Below are 23962 nucleotides of genomic sequence, written 5' to 3' on the forward strand. Positions count from 1 at the left end.
GGGGGTTTTTTTTTTTTTTTTTTTTTTACCAACTATTCTTTTGGCTTGATTTGGTTAATGGCAGCAAAAATGCCTCTTTGCTTTAAGATTAACAGGCAAGATATCTCATCGCTCTCCTGCTGTACTCGAGCGGCCCTGTCACGGTCGGCCAGCCGTCTCCTGAGGCTGTGTCCGGCCTCATGACAGGAACTCATTAGTCCACCATAAACATTTAGCTTGTCTTAGCCTGAGGGGAGGCAAAACGTGGCCTCGGCCTACACACTGGGAGCTTGTCTTTGCAAGCTCTTGCTTTAAGAGTGACATATGAGATGTTGGTCCATTTCCTCTCGCTCCAGTGCGTGTTGTTATGTGAAGGCACTGCGGCCTGCAGGATCTTTGATAAGGCAGTAACTAAACACAGATGCAAATGTACTAAGAAGCATTAAAAAAAAAAGAAAAAAAAAAGGCTGCAGATAAATGTTTTCTAAGCGTTTTAAAAGCTAAATATTGTTCTATCACAGAGTGCATGTACAGTTTCGGTCCCATGTTTGCTTGCACCTGTCTTCGACGTGAATATGGAGGGACACACACTGACAAGACAAATGGGCTCTCGGAAACGGGTCATGGCAGAAGGGACAAAGATTGAGTTTGTTTGGAACCGAAAAAACCGAAATGTGCTTTTGAAAACAGCCGCTTATCGGTTTTTATGAGCATCTGTAACGTCAAATTAGCTTGTTCTGCAGTTAAAGTGACGTCGTTTTACTCGTACTTCGAAGTTTTAGGTAACAGAAAATTAAACTTTGGAAAAAGAAGGATGGATTTATCTGGTTAGCAGAAATTGCTGTAAATGTAGATAATCAAGTGGGGAAGTGGCTGGTCTGGAGACTAAGGACAAAAAGAAACAAAAGTATAGTTTGTTATTTCTAGATGACACGGCTCTGGAAATTACATGGAGACATTGCTAGAAAAATGCAAAAACCCACTAAAACTTAAAACTAGCCTTTTTTTATTTCCTCTATATTTATGAACGATGCTCTATTCTGCGCATTTTTGGTCCAAAGGTATTTAGAGTTATGTTTAAAATAACAAAACTATTTCTGCTCAAAGAAAAGCAAAATTTAAATATATTGTTTTAAGGTTTTCACATCAGACTGACTCACACTTAGACCTGTGCAACAGAAAATTAGCACATCGGCATTTATCACTGACCGTACTCTGTTTAACAGCAACACAACATTGACAATCATTGCTCTCGCATAGGTTAATAAGTCCTTTAAATCTACTGTTAATGAAACCGGAGAGAGGTGGCAGAGGGAACATTCAGTCCAGTCCATCTACCTATCCCGTTTCACACTGTTTGACTGAGACGCTTAATAATTCTGTGAGTAGGTTAGCTGTTAGATGGCTTCGGGACTCACAAAAGGTCCGGCGGCCGAGTCGGAGCAGGCCCAGTTAACCAGGCCGCTGTGGTTTTGGTTGCATTAAGCCGAAGCCGCCACAAGGTTTACAACCAAGATTTATTATATTTTTTACCCCTTAGACATAGTAATTAGTTACGGAGAGGTTTTTTTATTATTATTATTATTTTGCTCCGGATGTCTCTGTGCTTTTATCTTTTCTTTGGCACACTTTGCCACGTGGTTAGATTTACTAGGTTGTTTTGGGGGGCTAGACCATCATGCTTTAGCTGTTGCACTATTCAGTGTGCAATCTGGGGATATGGAAATCATTTATTTATTTATTTTTAGCTTTTTAACCAACTGAATAGATTCACAACACAGAAATTTAAGTTCAGCACAATTTCAGAACTGCTATTATATTTACAAAAATATTTTTAGATGTGTGACCAATAAACAACCAGCAATCACTTATTAGATTGCAGCAAAAAGAAAAAAACAGAGATGCAGTTTGTGTTTACATTACATACTGTAAAGCTCTTGTTCCGTGTACAGAATCTGGTTCTCAAAACCAGAATCAAGAGTGTAAAACTACAACAATCAATGGCTCCTTAGATTGGATATAGTGAAAGAATTGACTTCAAGATGTTAAATTATGCAAATGTAAAAAAAAAAATAATAATAATAATAATAATAATAAAAAGATAGTTTTAGAAGCATTATTTTACTTACTACTGACATGATTGTTAAGATGTAGTGCTCCAGGTTGCGTCCGTGGTGACGGGCCATTTTGGCGTCCGCTGTCACCATCAGCTCAACGTAGCGAGGGTAGGAGAGGAAGCGCTTGCGTCGCTGCGGGATGGTCGTGCCGTCGCGCCTGGTGCCGTTTTCATCAATGTGATGCTGGTCGATTGTGGCTGTCAGAGAATCCAGCTCCTCAGCCATGTTCCCTCTGCTCTCAAAAGAGGCCGGCCTCTTGGAGTTTCCTGCTTTAACGAAAAGAAGAAAAAAAAAAAATCCAAATATTTTTGGAAATCCAGACGATCATGGAAATCTACTAATGTACAATATGACTGATGGTTTCAAAGTGAAACATATTTTTCAAAATTTACTTGTATGGCATCTAAACACACAAAACATTCATGTCAAGAATATTTGTGCAAGACGTTTTCTGTAAAAATGTGATTAAAATGAATGATTTTTTTGTAAAAAAAAAAAAAAAAGGTTATCCCACTTAAAACGTCCATTATCAAACGTCGTATCAACTTCTTCGTCGTATCGAAGAAGTTGATCATTGTTGAGCACATTGAAGGAGTTTGGATTGTTTAAACCTCGGACATTTAGTTTCTTATGCTCCTGACCATTGAATTGAAAACAAAAGCCGAGTGTTTGTCAAGAAGAATGTAGACCAAGACAAGAAATGTAGAAATAATTCATGTCAGATGTGAAGCACAGAGCTGGAAGTGACCAGAACACCATCAGAGAATCCACCATCAATTAAACTGTGTCGGAGAGGACGATTGGGTAAAATCTGAGAGCGTCTGCAAAAAGAAAAACACCTAAAGCAAAATTAGACCCTAAAATATGATATTGGCCCAAACCCAAAACATCCCAGGGAGAATCAAAGCTCAGGTATTGACTGCACATGCAAAAAAAAACAAAAAACATTAAGCGTCTCAAAGCTGAAACTGAGAGGTGGAATAAAAGTTCATATAATGATTGTGTGATATGTTTTACCAGAAGACTGCAGTCACTGCTTAACTTTACCATGAGCCTGGTCAGTCGCTTCTGTGAAATGGTGGCATAAAAAAAAAAAAAAAAAAAATTTAAAAAACATTGCGCTGAAAGGCATAAATCAAATGTATTTAGTCCCAGACTGCAACAATTTCATTTGCAAGTGCTGAGATGAATGCCTTCAGCAGCATTCAGCCTCCCAACCACAATGACAGCCGAATGCCGCGCAAATTCAGCAGGCGCAGTTCTTTCAGCTGAACTGCACGTGTTGAGCTGGCTCCCAGCAAGAGATTCCTTCACCGTGACAGGGTGAAGTTAAAAGAGGGAGACAGGGGTAGACGAAAAGAGTAGGCAGGGTGTTTTTTTTTGTTTCTTTTTTTCATTGGAAGGAAGGAGGGAAGGAAGAGGAAAACTTGGAAAGTTTCAAGCGGATTTAATTACACATTCATGAGACCGAAAGAGCTTAGTGAGATACTTCTAAAGAGCCAGAAGCAGCATTAAAAAATAAAACTAAAAAAACAGATAAGCCTACTCCAAAAGCCAAAGAACTGCAGGTGATATAAGTTGTTAGCTCAAAACTGCATTTTTGAGACAAAACAAGAGAACAGATCCATAAAAGAAAAAAAAAACTATTTACTTTTGCAGTGAATCACCACATCATGTTACAAGACGTCCAGCTGTCTCTAAGCTCCAGGGAGGCTAATCTAATTTCCCCGACAGGAAATGCAACATCAGAGTCTGTCAAACTAAAGCACAATGAAAGGTGGTCAGATCTCAACATAATTCAGAGATGAAAGCACAATTTCACTTTATTTAGTTGCACGTAAAGGTACCATACACGTTGAACTTGTTCACATTTTACCACAAAAACATTATTTTACAAACGAGAATCTGAAGAGTTTCACACATATGTTTAAGCCCCCCTTTACTCTGACACCCTTAAGCCACTTCATTAGTAAACAGTAGTAGTCCTTTAGTGATTATTTAATCTCAGAAACAATAGCACGAAATCATCTGTCCAGTGAATACATCAGAGGGACGCTGGAGAACATTACTGAACTGATCAAACAGCATGAAGAAGAATCAGGAACATATCAGACAGATCATTCTGAAGAAGGGTCTAAGCTTTGAACGTCCGACAAAGCATTGTTCAGTTCATCCACTATCTATCAGGCTTATCGTTGCATGATCGTGAGAGGTGCTGGTGCCTCTCCAGCGGTCATTGGACGAGAGGCAGGGTACACCAACACAAGTTTAGCTTCCTGTAGAGCCAGAGATCCACATTCGGCGTTCGATCTCATTTAAGGCCAGTGTTGGGGTCCTGAAACTTCTAGGTCTCTCTTTGCTTCATTTGACGCCATTCAAATAATCAGGTGATGAGCAGGACTCGTAGAACAGCTAACGTTGTTGTACTGACAGAATACAGCTCGACACCCCTGGACTAGTCCGACCTGATCGCAGCTGTGACTGAGCTGGAGATATTTCGCAAACTAGGAGGGTGAAAGATGTCAGTCTCTAGATTTGGAAGCTGGTGGAGGTCTCTTTTATTTCTTTAAGTAAACAATAACATAAATACACACAGGACTGATTTCATGCAGCAAGTGAATGACGCCAAGGAAGCGTCTCGATGCTTCAGAGCCGTACAAAGCTTCGAGTTCATCATCCCCGACAGCCTCCTCAACTTTGTCCTCAGAGATGGAGAAGACTTCAATTGTACTCGCTAAACTCAGTTTTTCCATAGTCTTACACAAAGAGAGATTGTGTCCATCTATTTGAAAGACTGAAAAAAAAAAGATGGAAATGGTGGGGAGGCAATCCATTTAGCGCTCTACGATTATTCAAGCAGTGCCCTCAATGGGTACATGAGGCAGAGCGTGACTTTCTGGCACAGCGATGCGCAGCTCTTGCCGCCGAGAGGCCCAGCCCCATGCCAGTCTCAACATCTGAGCTGTGGCCAAGCCCGTCTGTGCCCCTGCCCGCTGGCTCAGAACGGAGCTTTGTGTTTTCCTGGAAGAAACTCATCAGTGTCAAACCTACGACACTAAACCTCTTTTAACAAAATCATCAATGCAGACATCAAGGGGATTACGAAGGCACAGAGGACGACCAGCCTATATATAAACAGTAACAGTACAGAAAGAAAAAAAAAAAAAAAGAGGAGATGAGCATATTGTACCAGGTATAATAGCATTTGAATCAGTGCAGATTAGCCAAATCGCCTTGAGTTGAAATCTCCCTTTCACTGGGTGGTGATCTGCTACTTACGCCATGAGGAGACGGTGGGGGAGGGGGGGGGTGACCGACCTCGTGCACTGAGCACAGAGACATGATTTCACCCCTGATTCGAATCAAATATACATCCATGCTTAATGCATCCAACTCGTGTTTCATCTAAGAATAATTAAAGTATCGTAAACTTCAACTCCAGGAGTTACTTGTGACAGAGGTCTGTGAGATAGATGTCTAACCTGCACGTGTCCAATGCTTTATATAAAAACCAACCAACATGAGCAGCACACCTGTTGCTGTGTAAATTATTCCATCAGCATGCCACAAGACGATCACAGTGAGAAAGTTTAAAAAATAAATAAATAAATAAATAAATAAATAATTAAAAAATATTCAGGTTTTGTCTGGGAAACTGAACAACCGAAACTGAATCATTCAGGAAGCTGATGGTCAAAAACCAAATTTAGGCCAAAAGAAGCAAACAGTAGCTCAGGTTTATGTTAGATATCATACAACCCAACTTTGTAGCTTGTTTTCTTTTGCACAAGTTTATTGAAGGCTTCAGGCATTTTTTTAAAGCAAAAAATAAATAAATAAATAAATAAATAACAATCACCAAATCCCAGCATAACAGAGAGCTCCATAAGAAAAAAAGGCATAGATGTACATGTGAGATGTATGTCGGACGGCTGAAATGTCAACTTGATAAACTAAGTTTTTTTTCTTACCTCTCCGACATAACGCAAACAATCCTGAGCTAGCATGCAGAGTTGAATTTCAACTAGTTTATAACAAGGAAGCGCCTTCGCTTTGAACTGTGTGCATACAGTACAAAAAGAGATTGCTTTCAACTGAGCTGCAGATGCTTTGACTCTCCCAAACATCCCAGTTTAGGAGAGAACAAAGGGAAACTCAAATTTCATTGTTGAGCTAATTAACATTCTTTAACAGTGACCTGCTGAGAGTTTGAGCTTTATTCCCAGGGTAATAATTAAAAAGGCCGTGTACCTCAGACATATTGGTGTTGCCTTGCCTCCGCACAAAGTCAGACAGTCTGCTTACTGAAATTACCTGACAGCGAAACTCGAGAAGGGATAAATGTTACCAACTCCTTCAGACGGAGGCACAATTAAGTGCAATTCTGTGGCTAGACGGGTAGAAGAAAAGACAACAAATTGTTTCAGCCAAAGACGGCTTTTAAAAGTCAAGCGGTGTTGTTTTCAGCCGCACTGAGAGATGTGGGCTTTCAGCACACCAGGTAGAACTAAAACTGTTCAGTTCGATAGATAAAGGATTCTTAAGCTGTCGTAGCAAATACATGCTGGCATTCTGAAAAACACGTGTTGTACAAATCTCAATATGTGAAGATGGTTTTGTGGTGACTTTGTGATTCTGTTTAACCCAGATTAGTTTGATCTAATTACCTTCCTACACAATTCTGCCAGATTCTCATCTCCTTCCAGTGATCCATCAGGACTTTCCTCCATTGAGGTGGATTCCTCCAGTAGAATTTCAACCGAGCCAATCGGCAAACAGGAGGAGAGCTTGTGAACGACGTTAATTTTTCAGAGCCGTTTAAGAACTGCAGTCTGGCACATCCTCTGCGGCGATGCCAGTTCAGTCCATGTTGGGTACGCTTCCAGATGTTGGATTAACGTTAGCATTCATCTTGTTCAGCTTGGCACTTCCTCTCTTCGCTGTTGGGTGTGGTTGTTTTACGGGTAACCTTCATAGCGTCGAACTGGTACATTACATACGTCACGGCCAAATGTTTAGTGACAGAGTCAACATCTCCAGCAAGCAATCTTTCACAGCAGCCGGGGGTCCAGACTCTCTGCACAAAGCGGAGCTGGTTTTTACCAGGATTATCTAATTTCAATTACCAGCTCGAACTTGACAATAACTTATGCTTCGTTGTCCCTAAAGGTAATTTATTGCTGACTCCAAGCTGAACTCCTTAATTTTTTTGACTCAAACCAATCAATCATGCAAACAAGCAATCTTTATGGAAAAGATTGCTAAGCTCAGGTGAAGTAACTGTTTTCCAAAGCATTAAGCCTAGAATGACCCTTAACCCCCCACCCCCCAAAAAAAACTACTTAAAATGCAGAAGCACCTTTGGCCTTGACATGCACAGAGCAGGTCATCAGTTTTCATTACTGTCTAGCTCATCGCTGATGAACAGCCGCAGCCCCAGGTCACAACACTAATGGCTCTCCGAGCGACTCTTAGACCTGGCTTTCCTCAGAGAAAGCTGCTTCTCACCTGCCAGTGCCATTTATCTCCAACTTTCACCCAGGTCACCAATTAGTTAGCCACCGTCACTCCAATTATTCCAACCATTCCACTCGGCCCACATGGGTTGCGACAACCCAGGCAGTAGACACCGTCAGAAAATAGCTCCAGCTGAAGTCTGTCTCGGGAACGGCTAAAACAACACAACACGCGGGGTTCAGTAAGGCCACGGCCTCCGGACAGGCAGACACATGGAAGCCATTAAGGTTACTGACGGCGTACGGCTCTGTTTGGGCCCCATCCAGAGATTCTGCTGTCATTACATCAGGTGACACTGAGTGCAATTATTAGCAGCTACACGTCATGCTCGGCTATAAATTCAGAGACAGACCATAGTCGGAACGCCTGCTCAAGACTTAGTGGATCACATTCATTTTATAATTTTGTACACGTAAATAAATGCAGTAGCAAACACAAGACTATATATACCAACATATTTAATGACAAAAGCCACTACGGTTTTCAGAAGCAGTAAGCGGCAAAGACAGTGGGATCTTGCAAGTAGGCGGACACCACTGCCAAACTCTGGAGTAAGCCTGACAGACACATGCAGCGCAGGCCAGGGATGAAAAACACACACATCAAAACAGGAGTTTCCTTTCCATTCCTCTATCTGTTCAACAGCTTCCAGCAATAAGTGGCTTGCTTGCTTCATCCACCGGCAGCCCAGACAAAAGTTGAGCACCTTAATGTCATTTTCAGACTTTGTCACTTTATAAACACAGAAGTTGATCTACTGTTTGGAAATCTCATTTTAAATTGGATTTAGGAGCTATTGAAACACCCAAAAACTCCGGATGTGCTTAAGGTCTTTTACAGCCTTCAACAACTATTCTTCTACACTGTCCCATAGTTAGCTTATTCCATATTCTCGTGTCTTCTGGTTATTTTGTTGTCCCGACATCATGATGCTGTCACCAACATGTGCCCCCATAGCGTGGTGTGTTCAAGGTTTTGTGTCATGCTAGTTATCCAGCATTGTGCGGCTAACCCAAAGGGTTACAATTTGGTCGCGTCTGACCAGAGCACCTTCTTGCTGTGGTCCTAAATGGCTTGAGGGAAAAGTAAAAGGGACTTTTCACGGCTTTCAACTGTGATTTTCTTCTTGCTACTCAGAAGGCAACAGATAGCTGTCCTGAAAACAGATTCTCCCACCTGAAGTGTGGATTTCTGCAGCTTTTCGAGATTTACGATTCATTGAAAGTTTACAAAATGTAAAAAAAAATAAAGAAAAAAATCGAGGTGCTGCCATGAAAAATTCAAAATATTAGACACAGTATATGTTCAAGTGAGTTCAAGAGGATAAAAAGCCTCGTAATTTAGCTCAAATTAACCTGTTGGTCTCAGGTTGTCATTCACAATGACAGGGGTGTCAAACTCCAGTCCTCAAGGGCCGCTGTCCTGCAGTGTTTAGATGTGCCACAGGTAAAAAACAGTGGAATGAAATGGCTTAATTACCTCCTCCCTGTGTAGATCGGTTCTCCTGAGCCTTGCTAATGACCTAATTATTCTTTTCAGGTGTGGTGCACATCTAAGGCACATCTAAGGCACATCTAAAAGTTGCAGGACAGCGGCCCTTGAGGACTGGAGTTTGACACCCCTGTCACGAGAGGACCCAAATTTGGGTCCTCTAGTGACAGACAGGTTAAGCCACCAAATTTCTGGCAAGGGGCTAGAAAAAAAATATACCGTTCGGTTTTATTCAATTCTTGCCCGTCTCCAGATGGATTTTAGAAAACACAGAGAGATGCAACCGGTGAAGAATTTACCCCTATCTGCAGACACCCTCATCCTTTTGGGTTATCTCTTTTCGAAGGACAACACATGGATTTGGCATGCAGGCTCAGAGACAGATACCCTGCAGAATGTGTGTCATTAAAGCCGTGTTGTGATTCGTGCCTGGTGAGCTTCTATCCTAGATGCTTTTGAATCCAGAACCGGGCTCAAGAAAGCACACATTAGTCACCCACTCTGCAGCTATCTACACCAGTGGTATTCTCCACAGCAGTGAAACCACCCAGACTGGGAGAGCAAGGAAGGAAACTGATACAACTGCAACACATATCAGCCAATGAGAACTTATCGGGCTGTCCGAGGTCTTTCTGACAAAACTCTGCATTAACCCATTAAACCACAAAAAACAACAAAATAAACAAAGACAGTTTAAATCTCTAATTTTTTTTTCACCAGGTCGTCCAGTGACAGAGATGCTTTTATCAACAGTCCATGAAGACACACACTGGGAAGAAAAGCTGCTGCAGACAGATATATGGCCATGTTCTGTCTGCTGAAATAACAGAACATCACATTCCATCGAGGTAACACTTTAAAAGTCCTTACGAGTCCACTTCTGTTCTGACAACTCTGAGACACTGATGGCCCATGCACGACAAAGTCAAGGATTTCTACTTGTCAAAGGTCACCACATTGAAAGCAAAACTAAACCTCAGTTAAATAAATACATGTGCAGATGTTCCTTTGGGTTACTTTTAACCGTATTTGTTCAAAAACCACACAAGTTTTGGAAACTCTCACTGCCTCGAGGTGCAACTGTCCCAATTCTTGTTGTTATGGTAACCTACGGTGAGGTAAGGCAGGGAGGCTGAGTGCATGAAACTGGCCAGTGTCACCACACAGGACTAAAACACATCACTTGTATGTGCCTCTCTGTTCTCCTGCCAGTCATTTTGGAGATTTTGTTTTTTGTTTGGTTTTTCTTTATTAAAATTTTTAGTTATTCCCATCCATTGCTTCCCTTTATTTATTATGGTCTTTAATCCAGCCTCCAACAAATTGGGGGCTTGTCTGGGATGATGAGTACAGGAAAGATGCACCATTTTATAATTCAGAGAGTTTAACCTCTGTCTGTCATGAAACGTGCCGAGTCTGCAACGTCTGGGATTATCAGATGTTAGGGTAAGGATCTAGATTCTCTACAATATACCCACAAACACTGGAGTTTTTATAATTCCAGCCCCATCAACTGAACTAAATGCTAAAAGAAAATGCTAAGGTCAATTAAAAATGTCAAATTTTTTCTGTATAAAATGTGGGACATGTATGGAAAATAAATATTATCTTTCTATCCCATGCAGCAGCACAATCTTTACAGTCCCTGATAATTTATGGCTTAATTAAAAACATGTTATCATTGCTGTTTTTATACTTTTTGTTATTACAGCTCTTACCAAAATTGGTATCTGTGAATAAAAACAGACTGGAAAAATGCAACAAAATTCAAATAAGTGCATTTCAGCATACTAAATATTTAGTGAAGCTTAAAAAAAAAACATTTTGTTTAACTTTTTGTGTTCTGTTCCAGTTGGACGTGATTGACGTCTTATTTTTAAAAAAATTTTTGGCTCTTTTCATGAGTTTTCTTCAAGGATTGCTTGGAAAACGAAAGCCAAACAAAGATTAATAATGACCACCCGTGAGCAAATGTTTAAAGAAAAAACAATTTCTTTACAAGTGGGGAGAAGCCGTATGACAAGTGGGGCACACTTGGCCAGTCTGCATTTCCATGTGTTTGAACCTAAAAAGGCCTTTGAATGCCTCAAACCTCTTCAAAGTCCCAAACCTGCCAAACCACTCGGCACTCCAGTTCCCAGTTTTGATTTCGAATAAGAGCCCTCTTCACAGACACATAGAGAGAGGAAGAGAAGAAAGGAGTCATAAAGATGACTGACCCTGACAAAGGGTGCTATTGTAACTTCAAAAATAATACCGAAATCCAGCCTCTCAACAACATCACATGCTCTCAGGGTCAATAATTTCATGGATACATTAGAAAGTAAATTGTTATTATAGGAATAAGTATCATCTTGGGTTACTGCAACAGCTGAAATGAACTAAAAATTACAATAACATCTGTACATTTTACCAGAAATTACATTTTTCTTTAGTTTGTCCACTGCATTTTGGACATAGAGCTAGAAAACAATCTTTAGGACTATTTAAATGTTTGAAATTGCACCAAGAAATCATATGCTGTGAGGAATAAAACTACGTGATCTCTGTCCAATCAGTGAACACACTGTAACAAGAGCTGCTAGGCCACAGTGACAATAACACCCTTTGGTGAGGAAGCGGTTACTGTGTGAAGACACACAGCTAGTTTATTTCACTGTCAGTGAGGCATTTAAGTGACCACACATGAGGCATAGGCAGCTGTTTAAAGGGAAACAATTTTCTGCAACATGTCTGTTTTATTTAATGCCACAATAGAGCAAGAGATAACAGCAGATAACAGGAAGGCTAAAAGTAAAACGACAAAAGTTGCTGTGACTTGTCTATGTGGGCTTTCAAACTCTTGTCATGGAATGTTTGGGATTTGGAAAAGCTGGTAACCTTTTTGGAAATCTTAAAGAGTCAAAGTAAAGTCCCTTAAATCAAGGGAATACGAACAGAGACTGCTATTTTTAAGTCGCTAAAGGCAGATTGAAATGTGAACTCCATTCTGCAGCATTCGAAATTATGTGATGTTACCGGTTTCTTTAGAGATGCTATTTATGGTCCTTAAGGAGTTATGGTTTCCATACTAAACAACCAAATTGCAAGATGTATGTTTCTTGAGACTTTCCAACTATGATTAGACACGTTGTCTAATTGGTTGTAGAGAACAGCCTACGGCATTGAGCTACTTGAAATCAAAGATTATCAATGAAAATGCGAAAGCAGTTCAAACCTTGTAGGACGATATGTCAATTCAAAAAGCAGCAACTACAAGTATTTTGCAAGCAGAACGGCACGCGTCAAGTCGCGGTTTATGTCGAACCTGCTAGTAGCAGCGTGCTCCGCTCTCCTTCCCATAAAAAGACATGACAGGCTTGTTAGTCTTGACTCAATGTGGCGTTCAAAGAGCACCTTTTATCACTCCATCTCCTATCTGATAAAGCTGAGGAGCTGCAGCCTGGGTCACCTCACAATCCTAAGTTGGGATCACCGGTTCTTTTAATCCTCCTCCACCATGTTTACCTCGCTTTCCTTTGATGAAGCCCCACAGGTGTCCTGGGAAATTTACATTTTTTTCCTACCTCCCATCTCTTACATGCGCCAGAAAGTGTTATTTGTTGTACATTAATTACTTGTGAGTTTTACAGTTACAGAAAGTTGTGACTAAAAGTGAAAGATTGTGATTCAGGACTTAATATTGAAAAGGATATTGTTGAATGATCGACTTTTACGTCTTTGCGGTCTGGGTCAGACCGCAAAGATGTAAAAATTATAAAGACAGGAAGAAGAAAAATGGCAAAAAAAAAAGAGAGGAAAGGGTGTGGGAAACAGAAAAACAATATTTCCAACACAGATGACAAATAGACCTAAAATAGAACAAGTTCAACTTATTCTAGCCACACTTTGAAGTCAGGCCTGGAAATTGAAAAAACACTTGACCACATGAATTAGGCTAAAATATCTCAAAATGCAACAAATGATGTCTCTTTTGAAACACATTCAAGAACAGATGCAAAACAAAGTAACTGACATATTGGAATGGTTTTTAAAAAAACTAATAAAATTGCTCAAAGACCCAATCTACGACTCATTTAGAAGGTCAAACAACATAAAAAAGCACTCCAGGCCTCACTTTTCCCAGGACAGCTTATCCTTCCCCATCTTTTCACAAGCAGTCGTTGGGTAAGTGGTGCAGTACACCCTGGACAAGTCGACTGTCCAGGGTGTACACCTAGCTTAGTGAAGCTAAGTGTTTAATAGTAAGGAAGAGATTGGGGAAAAATGTCATCCATGGGAGAATTTTAAGGTATAAACCACTGCTGGCCAAAAAACAGAAACTCAAGTTTCCCAACCAAAAAATCTTGATGAGGACCAAGACTTACAAAAAAAAACTTTGGATGTAGATTATTGTTTTTTTTTTTGTTTTGTTTTGTTTTTTGTTGTTGGTTTTTTTGCCCATTGTGATTTTAAACACAAGCACACTGCAGGAAGAGGAAGAACACTTCTGAATGGCTCAAAAAATAAGTAAAAAGCTAGTCCAAAATTGGGCCAAAGTTCGTCCGTCACCAGGATCTGATAGCAGTTTTTACTGCCAAAGGGGTCACACAACCAGACGTTAGGTTTTCAAACCAAGTATTGTTTTCACACAAGCTCACATTTTTTGCCCCTTCTTAAAAGAAGCCACCAGTTGAACATTGAATTCTGTATTTACTTTGATATCGATCACACATAACCAGGTTAAATATGATTTTGAAGTTCTCTGTATTTTTCCTGGAGGTCGCTGTTGAAATTCAGAATCTCTCATTTACCACAAGCTTCTTAGTAACAGCAAGTGGTTGTGCAGACGTGCAAAGTCTGAATGTCCGAATTTGCATGTGTTTGTGTGCAGCAAAGTAGAGGCTGAAGTTGTGTAAATTGAGTGTTGAGATGGTCACAACTGGACCAAAGAGGGAAAGACCCAGGAAGCAGAATTTGTAATACGAAATGAATGTATGATGAGGCATCTGATGTTTTTTCTAAAGGGTGAGTATATTCAAACATGTCCCAGGGTGGGGGTGCAGTGAACATCTCTGGCCCTAGACTCTGCCTGCCACACACACACACACACACACACACACACACACACACACACACAGGCCAAAAGAGTGAAAGGCCAAAGCATCATAAGGCGTCATTGGCCTGGTCAGTCCACAGACAATGGCCACCATCAGACCACAAAGGCCGACGCCAGACAACAAGCAACTCAAGAGTTCTGCCCATAAAAGATTTATTGCATTATGCAACAAAAGGCCACCTTGAGAGCTGCCTTTGAGGAGTTCAGCGAGGGTCTTCCATCGAGGTGAACTTCACTCAGTCACATTGCTTTTTCTGCCACCCAGATCCCTCGCTGTAAAAGCTCTAAAGGAAACAGGGGGGGAAGGGGGGAACGCACAAGCAGGCTCTCGGGCGGAAAACATTTCCCCCGAGTTCTTTTAAATGCAACTCCAAACTAAATCGTAATTACTTCTAACCTTGTCTGAGCTCCTGCCAGAGGACTTGGCAAAGATTGCTTCAGCAGAAGAAAAGCAACAAACAGCAAACAGCCCTTGGAGCCAGTTTTGCTTAATTAAGTTGAGAGAGGCTTTCATTAAAACCCCTTAACCAAGGCTGAAATCTTTCAGGTATCGTAGAGCACACACACACACACACACACACACACACACACACACACACACACACACACACACACACAAAAAAAACTGCGACTGACACAGAATTTAAATTTTAAGGCAGCATTAAAGGCCATGATTCAGAGAAGTGTGCACAGGTAATGAGGAGGTAAGTGTTTGAGGGTGAAACTCAGACAGACTGTGGTCACAGGCAAACGAGTTAGGCTGTCTGTTACCCGAGGCAGCACAGGGTTCGTCAGGATGCGAGGCATTTCGTCTCCTCTCGTGTCGATAGACAAGGTGCGGTTTCTTGTGCTCTTCGTCGTATTCCGCGCCAGACACGTTCAAAAGTGGCTCCAAGAAGTACTCGGCGTGCTGCGTCGCAAACGTTCCGACCTGACGGAGAGAAAAGAGACGTCATTCACGGCCTTGGCACAAAGCGTGTGATTGCATGTGAGAGCATATACCGTGTGGGGTTCAGCTTACAACCGACTCTCATTGACACTGAAGTAACGCTGATATCGCCTCGGGCAAAACTCTTAAAGAGTTTGTCTGCTTTTGACGGGAACGTATGGAAAGAACATACTGAATCAGAAATCTCTCGTCAAAGCTCGCTTTCTGTCACTCTTGAACTTTTACCCACGACAACAACGGAACATTTTCACACATCCTGCACCTTTTTGCGCAATCATCAGCAAGCGAGCGATTCACTGCAACTGTGTGAACAGTCTGCGCAGAAGCTGACCTGTCATGTGTTCGCAACTTTGGAAATGCGTTTCCCTCCTCACACGCTGACAGTGGGAGGAGTGACATCATCATAAAAGGAGAGAGCTGCTGACAGAGGAATGCTAATATTGATTTGGCAGCTCAGCTTCTCTCAAAGCCTCTTAGCGCTTTGAGCCATGAGGCACGGTGGTGTTTGCATGGTAATTTCATGCGCACACTTAAGCCGGATATTGGACCCTGGAATGTTATCTTTACGGGTGTGTTACACCACAGCCGTCCCCACAGGTGATGGGCATTTGACAGCAGGAAACGTAAGGATTCAGATACGGAAAACAAGTACAAACTGTGTTTGTTCACCAAGAGTGGAAGGATTTGTTCACAATTTGTTCTCAGCACCCTTCCGGTGCAGTGTTACGAGACCTTAGAGCGTCAAACTTTGACACCTTCCTGCGCCTTACCCCGTCATTTTTCAGTTCCAAGAACTGAATGTGGATGAAGTTAACCAGCTAACTGTTGGTTAAAAATCAGTGTTAACATAGTCTATTAATATATTCTGTTGTGCACAGTGAGCTCACTTTGCTCCCCATATGCAGAGTTACCCAACTCTCTTCAGCATGCACGGCATGAAGTTTAGCTCTGGTTAAAAATGATGATGGCAGCACATCACAGTTCTGGCTTCTCCATAAAGGAGCCAAGAAGCCAAATGAAATTGCTTAGTGACCTAGAGGATTTGATCATCAGAGAATATAAAGTAGGACTGGACACACTGGCCACAGGCCAGAACTGCAATCTAATCTTATCCACAACGGCAGCACTTCAAGTAATGCAACAAGCTTGAGGTCAAATCTGCTCTTTGCATTCAGCCAGCGCTCTGATTGCATTCATGAGGATCTCCTCTGCACATTCCACAATAACATCTAAAATGTTTAATATTGTGAAAAGGTTTGTTTTTTCATTTTGGAAGTTTAAATGTATTATATCTTACAGATTCAGCACACAGAGAATGAAAGCCTTTATTTTTTTGGAATTTTGATGACGGCTTACAGGAAACGAATGCTTGAAATTCAGTCTCGAAAATATTTAACATTACGTGAGATCAATTAAAAAATTCATCTTTTTGCCACTGTTTAAAACAGTTCTTCAAAAAAATAAAAATAAAATTTGATAAATTAATTGGAGTTGACAAGTTGGCACTGCACTAATGGCACTGAAATGCATTTAGGGGTATCTCTCTAAAATGAACAAAAACTTTTCTTTGGCTAAAAAAAGGTCTGAGACGATGTGTTGTCAACTGATAATCTGTGCACAAATGACTCAACTTGTCAAAATGAAAATAAACATTTTTGCACCTTTGTTCTCCTGTTATTATTTTAAAACAACTTAATCTGATGTTCAGGTATAAGAAACTGAGTATAACTCTCAATGATTTGTTACTAAAGCTTTGTAGGAATAAGAATTACATGAAAATTGCTGCAATTCTAGGTTTAGTGAGATTATTTTTAATTACAGAACATTTAAGTGAGACCACATTTTTGCACATATAAGCACTTTATAATTAAATATAAGGCAGCTGGTGCCTGTTTTTTTGCAATGCTATCCGATTTAATCCTACAACTCTCTACTAGCAGCAGTCTGAGCACACAAATGACCTGTTGCATCACCAGAAAGAGGCAAAGCTTTAGTTTCCCAGTGTTGGCTCAGTAAATCTCCCAGACGTTTGGCTAGAAAGGAGGGCTGAACTGGACCTCACAACCGACTGGCTTCTATCTGAACTAAAATGACATGGCTTTTTTTCTTTCTTTTTTTTTTTTTTTCCATCTCCCTTCTCTGTGCCGAGTCATCAAAAAAAAAAACAGTGGCGACCTCTGAGGTGAAAGGGCCCGTGGAAGAGTCGGGATCCTGATCTTTACATCGTTTAGAAGGTAGAACCATTTCTCAGGGCAGAATGACCCATCACACACTTCTATTATGGGAGAAAACCGAGAGCGCCAGCTCCGCAGGGAACAAACATTTCCCACGGTGTGAGCAATCCTTAAGTTCCCCGCAAAACCTTCAGTGGCGGTTGTCTCCGCCGCAGAGCTTTCTCCTCTTTTCTGTCCATCACGGCGAGCTCACTTTGAAAAGAGCAAAGAGCTCCCTGAACTCCGCGCACTCCCCTCCTCCCCCCACTCCCCCTCTGTCCCCTCATCAATCGCCCCCTGGGGATGGCTTTGAGTAACTCCGGACGAAAATGGGAAACCTGTGCTTTCCTAGAATGACCCCTTTGTTTTATGGCTTAATTATTCTTTAATGACCTCATCTCAACACAATGCGGCCCAGACCAGCAAGCCCCAGTGAACAGATGAAGACACATTTATGACCCAGCAGCCTTTGGTGCCGCGTCTATTGTCCCGTCATCCTCGGTGAGTGATATGTTGACAAAAAGGAAGCAAACTTGTTTGGATAAGCGAGTAATACGTCGCGGTTGCGCAAAGAGGCAACGAAATGCTCATTAACCCGATAATTGCGCGGCACCTTGTGGTGTCGCTTAGGTGGAAAAAATTCAATTTGTTTTTCTTTTGACTTAGTTTCAGAGCCACCTGTCCTCCTCTAGACTGTACTTGCAACAACAGTCCAAAAATAAGAATCTGCATCACTGAAATAGATGCCGCAACGGGAATAGTGAGACTCTAAGTCTACGGTCACTCTGTACCCACCCCCCACACAGGATCCCGCTGGTGCGACTGAGGTCAACCCCCTTGCTCCTGGTCCAGTAACCTCATGTGACCCATGAAGTCATCCCCTTCAGCACTTATCAGATTCTCTCCCACAGGAGTCAGCAAACTAAATCAGTCCAGCAAGGAGCATTCCCACGTGATTAATACTGGATTTATAAACCCACCACTCTCCTGAACTGTATTACAGGCTCATAACAAACTTTTTCAAACTGGTAAATCTGTAGAGAAAAAAAAAATAAAAATGTCATAACCCTTCAAGACGACTTGAGAGGCGCATTTCAGCGTCTGTGTCAGCTGGTTTATTACGTTTGCAGCAAATAAAACAGAAAAAAACATATATATATATATATATATATATATATATATATATATATATATATATATATATATATATATATATATATATATATATATATATATATGGGTTCAAAACTGTTTACTAGGAATTATCAGCCGAGTGTGATCAAAAGGCAAATTACATCATTTGTCAGCGATCGTTTCATGAGGTTGTTTAGGATTTCAGATTATGTCATTCACTTCGAGTTATGCTGATGTTACAATGGGTGAAAGGAATCTTACAAACAAGCCAAATAGTAACACAAAACGGTCTCACTGTTGCAGTGGCACCACACACACACACACACAAAGTGAGGACTTTGCATTGGGTTTCATTCATTTAAGTAACAACATTCGTGCTCAACCCAAACATTTCCCCTAAGTTTTAACCATTACTACCTTATTTCTAACCCTAGCCAAAACTCAATTCCCATTTTACCTGTAAACCAAACTAGAAGATCACAATAGTACTGCAAGAAAGGGAGGACCGGGAAAAGGCTTCCGCTTTCCACAAATGACCTCTCTTTGTTGGTAGATTTTGTGAAAGTGGTCCTCAAGTACAAATTCACATACATTACGTTTTCATATTCAAATGCTGCATTTAATGTCTAACCTAAACTCAATTCACAACTTGATCCTAAACTTTTGCCCCTATCCCAAAGCAGCACTTCTTCTTAAGGGGCTCAGACTTTGTGCCCCGGAAGGAGCAGTGGGTCCTTACAATGTAGTAGGCTATTTGTTAGAAAAATTGGCTTTTCAGGCGAGAAATGCTAAAACACACACACACAAACACAGGCAGCCTTAAATGTATAATGTTTAAATGAATGAACTTAGGACGCAATAGTAGATGAATCAGTAAGAGATGCAGGTCATTCAGGCACCTCGCCACTTTGCATCACCGCAGGTTTGGTCATTTTGAGCCGGACTTTTTTGGGCACAAACTGTCGTCGTCTAGTGCTGGACGTTTTCATACCCATCATGCATCAGTTTGTACCTGCAATGGGGACATTTTGTGTAAAGTTTTGCTTTGTTTTTGCGTAATCGACTCTTGTAGTGATTGTAATGTAGGACTCGGATTATAAAAATCCACCAACAGGTAGTCACTTCTGTGTACAGAGACGGTTTTCTAAAACTCCTGAGGTTTCACTGAGGGCTTCTGTTCTGGTTTGCCATGTCAAGACTCTCAGAGGCCTCCATCTGAAACTGTGTTATCTTTGGTATTTTTTGTAGATTCAACAAAAGCATGGGAACATTTTAATTTTTTTTTTTTAACAGACTGTCAGGAACAAAGTGTCTAAAGATACAATTTAAAACTGAATCTCTGCTAAGTTGTCTGGTATGTGTAGACAAAACACTGGCTCATCATTTGAATTTAAAAAGTCTTTTCATGTCTGAATGATTCATGGATTGGAGTAAAGCATCTCCAAACACACACACACACACACACACACACACACACACACACACACAAAAACACATTACTCTGAGTCTGGTCAGGTACTGGGATGAAAATAAGTCAAAATGTAGGCAATAAAATCAAAGGAAAACTTAGAAAGACCTTGAAAGCTCAATAAAAACTGATCTTGATTTCTAATAACTATGATACATTTCACATTTCTTCTCGTAACAAGCACACACACGGTTTTCAACATAGCTCCAGCTTAGTCAAATCAAATAAAGTGGCTACTTTCAAACCTCCCCACAGATTTTCAATTGAACTCCGACTGGAACATTCTACGAGAGGTGTCCTGTTTCGACCTTTTCACTTCCGATATGATACCGATGTTGCAGCTTTGAGTATTGGACGATATCGATATTGACCTGAAACAATATCAGAACGAATCAGGCATGCTTTTATTACTTGTTTTGTACTGTGAAATGCTACAAAAAAAAGCTTGATCAAATGAACAAAAGGCAGCAACAATGAGTATTAGTAACCAGTGGTCTGCGTGCAGGATTCAAGCGCTGCTGGATAGAAATGCTGTTCTAGATAGAGTGTTTCTATCTAAGAGTTTAGATTCAGGTCAAGATAATGATAATGCTCATTTCTTGTCTGATATCGGATTGATTTCCGATATCGATATCTCCTGTGTATGACAACAATATGCATTGACATAAACCGATTCTATTGTACCCCCTCTGGCTGTATGTTCAACGTCAGGCTCCTGCCATAAGGTCAATCTCCATCCCTGATCTCAAAGTTTTTGCAGCTTCTAACAGCTTTTCTTCCACGTTTACTCTGTATTTAGCTCGATCCTTTAGCCATCAACTCTGACCAGCTTCCCTGTCCTTCCTCAGAAAAACATACCCACAGCATGATACTACCACCACCATTCTATCTCACAGTGGGGATGGTGTGCTCAGGCACATTTTCTGCCACACAAAATTTCACACACACAAAAAATAAAAAATATTAACATAGCTCATTTATCATACTGTGCTCCCTGGTATGAATACTTTTTGCAAGGACCTGTCTTTGCTCCATCCTACAAAAATGAGGGGTAAACCGGTCAGATCAACGTCAAAATCTCAACCTTTAGACCGCATCACCCCATAGGTAACAGAGTTCATGGATCCCTCCGTCATTAGTCCAGCAACACTTGCTCTTGTTACACTCTTACACGCTTCACTCAGACTGCGGGTTCTGCAGGATATGCCTGGATGGGATCCATTGAAATGGGAGAAAGCATGTCAGCATCGCTTGATGAAAGAGAAAAAAAAAAAGAAAAAAGAAACGGTGAGAGCCAGCGGGACTCACCAGACCGGTGCACAGGCTGAACACAGCGGGGTGCTCGCTCTGTGCGTTGACGTGCCCGCGGAAAAAGCAGTGCCGCATATCGCCGGGGTCGTGGAAGTGCGAGTCCGCGTCGCCGCTGCTCCGCTCCGCTCCCAAGTGAGTCACGGTGTAGGACGGGGCGATGAAGCTGGAGTCTGCGCTCAGGTCGAGATGGAAGCGTTCCCCGAACGCGTCGATCCTGTAGAGAAGCCGCAAGCCCGACAGGTCATCACTTAAGCTCCTCCGTCTCCTTCTGTAGTGCAGCTTGTGGGGGAACGATTCTCCAAAGTCGTTCACTCGGAGCGGAGTGATGATTTCATACGATGACAGCTGCTTGATGAAGCTCTCTGCAACGAAACGTGGGATTCAGCGGCGACGCGGCGGCAATCAAGGTGTCGCCGTAATGAATGATAGCGTTTGCGACCTGTGACGAGCGAGGCGATTCGAGTCAGACCTACCTTGTTTCGGATGCAATCGGTACTGCAGAGTTTCCCTGGCGAGTGCTGACAAATGACACGTTAGTCCAACCAGCCAGATTGCAAGATGCATGATTTCCTCCACGTAGAGTCCGTCCAAGGCAGTACCCTACCCTCCGTCTCTGCCGAGCGGCGCGGCGCGACTCTCCCCCTCGACCCCGACTTCTCCGTCTGCTTCTCCTTATTCCCCGGCTTGTCAGCAACAGGTCGTGGGATCCGCGGAGGCTCTCTGCAGCGCAACTCTTGCAAAGTGCATTGGCCTCATCGCATTGCTGAAAACGTGCACCCGCTGCCCTCTGCAAAATTATCCGCGTTTATGACACATTCATCCTCTCGTCTCTCTCCCCCCCACTACCCCCCACCCCCCTCAGACTCCATTACAAAAAAAATAAATAAATAAAAAATACTGCTGCCAAATGTAAACTGCAGTGTTTTACTGAAAGGAGGGATCAGTGCCAAGTAAGCTTTCCCCTGGCCATCCTCTTCAGCACCCCTCGGTGCACCCAAAGCTCTCAATAACGGTGAAGCAACGCCCCTACAAGATCCGGAGCCAATGGTGAGTGTGCGCACACCGCCACACATGGGGGCTTAAATGATTCGGAGTAAAGACCAGGCGATGTGAGGAAAATCAGACGCAACCCGGAGGGAAAAAAAAAAAAAAAAAAAAATCACTCAGCCTCATCACCAGGAATTTATGTTTCAGTGGCCTGCATACAGGTGCTTCTCAATCATTATATTCAGTTCAAGAAGTGAAGTCTACTATGACATAATGGGGTATAAGTGATTCACACACAGTATTCCCTTTGATGATGATCTTTCGGGGGAAAAAAGAAAAAAGCAAGAAAAAACTAAAACTTTCTTCAATTTTTTTTTCCCCCTAGATGAATAAAAAGGAGATTTAAATACAGATATGTCATGGTCATGGTATGGCCTATGCGCAATCATATATCAAATACTGATGATTTTACATTTGTCCAGGACACAGTCTCTGACAGGGGGGGTCTTATTTCACTCATTCTGCCTCCACCCCCAGCCACTTAAAATGCAGTAGCTTATGTAAAATTAATAGGCAGGATGAACTGGGTTGTCCCAAGCAGGCACCCCTACACAAGAGGGACCAATTAGACTATTTTACAGTTAAAGAAGCTCGCAGTTAACAGATTCCTATGTCCAAGTATATACATGGAAACTTACGATGCATGGCTTTATCGTCCTTTCTGCATCTTAAGGTTGTCCGTACGACTTCACTGGATAGCTCATTTGGGTTAAGTGTAGTTAATGTCCTCATTAGTTGACGGATGTTATTGTTAATGGAAGAGACTTTCTCTGCGAGACGCCGACAACCAGGTGTCACCATGTTTTTGTGTGCAGGCATCTTGACATCAACAACCCACTGTGAGAGATTAAATTATCACTATGAGTCAGACTAAGTAAAAAGAAGAAAAAAAATGTACTTTAATCGATAAGTGAACAAAGTCTTTGCTTCCATGCCTACAGAGTTGCAAAGAGCTTGTTGTCATCTGTTAAGTTGTTAAAAACTGGAATCAGCTAAATTAAAAAAAAAATAATCTAAGCGAGATCTGTTGCTTAAAAGATCTGTTTTGATCCACGTTATTTTTGGCAGGTAGCACATTCCTTCATCGTGTTGGTAAGCCCACAAATTAATTAATTAATTAATTAATTGAGCCTGTATTGTCCATAGAAGCTCTTAACTTTGAATAGGACACGGCACCACACATGGGTTTATCAAGGCGCCTGACTAAAGAATGGACAGAAGTCACAAGAGTCCAGAAATGCAAACGCACCTGCGGCTGCTGAGCTAGCTCTGCACCGGCGGATACACAACGCTGTGGCTTAATCCTCAGGAAGAAACTGGTTCTGCCAATTCCCGGATAAAAATCCCGAACCCGTCTCCACACCGAGACAATGACAAGCAAAACTACACCTGCAAGTGTTTCTTAGCAGAAACCTCCTGCGGTCAGGTAGCCATCAAGACATAACACACACAATTTTATTCAAGCCACCATAGCAATCATTATGCCGATTGAATGGACCATATTTTTAGAGCAGAAGGTTTGCTTCCTTACTGCACCAATTGGACTGCATGCAGGAAAGGCTAGAATCTGAAGGAAAAGAAGAAAAAAACTGCCTGAGTTTCATATGGAAGCAATTGTGCAACATCGTCAAAAGTCAT

General features: G+C 41.6%; 1 protein-coding gene and 1 long non-coding RNA gene across 2 annotated transcripts in view; one reads left to right on the forward strand and one right to left on the reverse strand.

Annotated features, from left to right (window-relative positions):
- LOC106965278 (uncharacterized) overlaps positions 1–9925 on the forward strand; it is a 130305-nt gene extending 120380 nt beyond the window's left edge. Inside the window, exon 3 of the long non-coding RNA XR_001428600.1 lies at positions 9825–9925. This is a non-coding gene — a long non-coding RNA (uncharacterized LOC106965278). The remainder of the gene's footprint in view (positions 1–9824) is intronic.
- The window catches only part of LOC106965276 (A disintegrin and metalloproteinase with thrombospondin motifs 20), a 105429-nt gene extending 82600 nt beyond the window's left edge, over positions 1–22829 (reverse strand). Inside the window, exons 1-4 of the mRNA XM_015061272.1 lie at positions 21751–22829; positions 21275–21639; positions 14974–15133; positions 2109–2362 (exon numbers count right to left, since the gene is read on the reverse strand). Coding sequence (XP_014916758.1) covers positions 2109–2362; positions 14974–15133; positions 21275–21639; positions 21751–21841 — 870 coding nt within the window. The 5' untranslated portion in view covers positions 21842–22829. The remainder of the gene's footprint in view (positions 1–2108; positions 2363–14973; positions 15134–21274; positions 21640–21750) is intronic.
- Between the last annotated feature and the right edge of the window lie 1133 nt (positions 22830–23962).

Source organism: Poecilia latipinna, unplaced genomic scaffold (assembly GCF_001443285.1).
Source record: "Poecilia latipinna isolate Pla-1442-1.1 unplaced genomic scaffold, P_latipinna-1.0 Scaffold1796, whole genome shotgun sequence".
Lineage (NCBI taxonomy): Eukaryota > Metazoa > Chordata > Actinopteri > Cyprinodontiformes > Poeciliidae > Poecilia > Poecilia latipinna.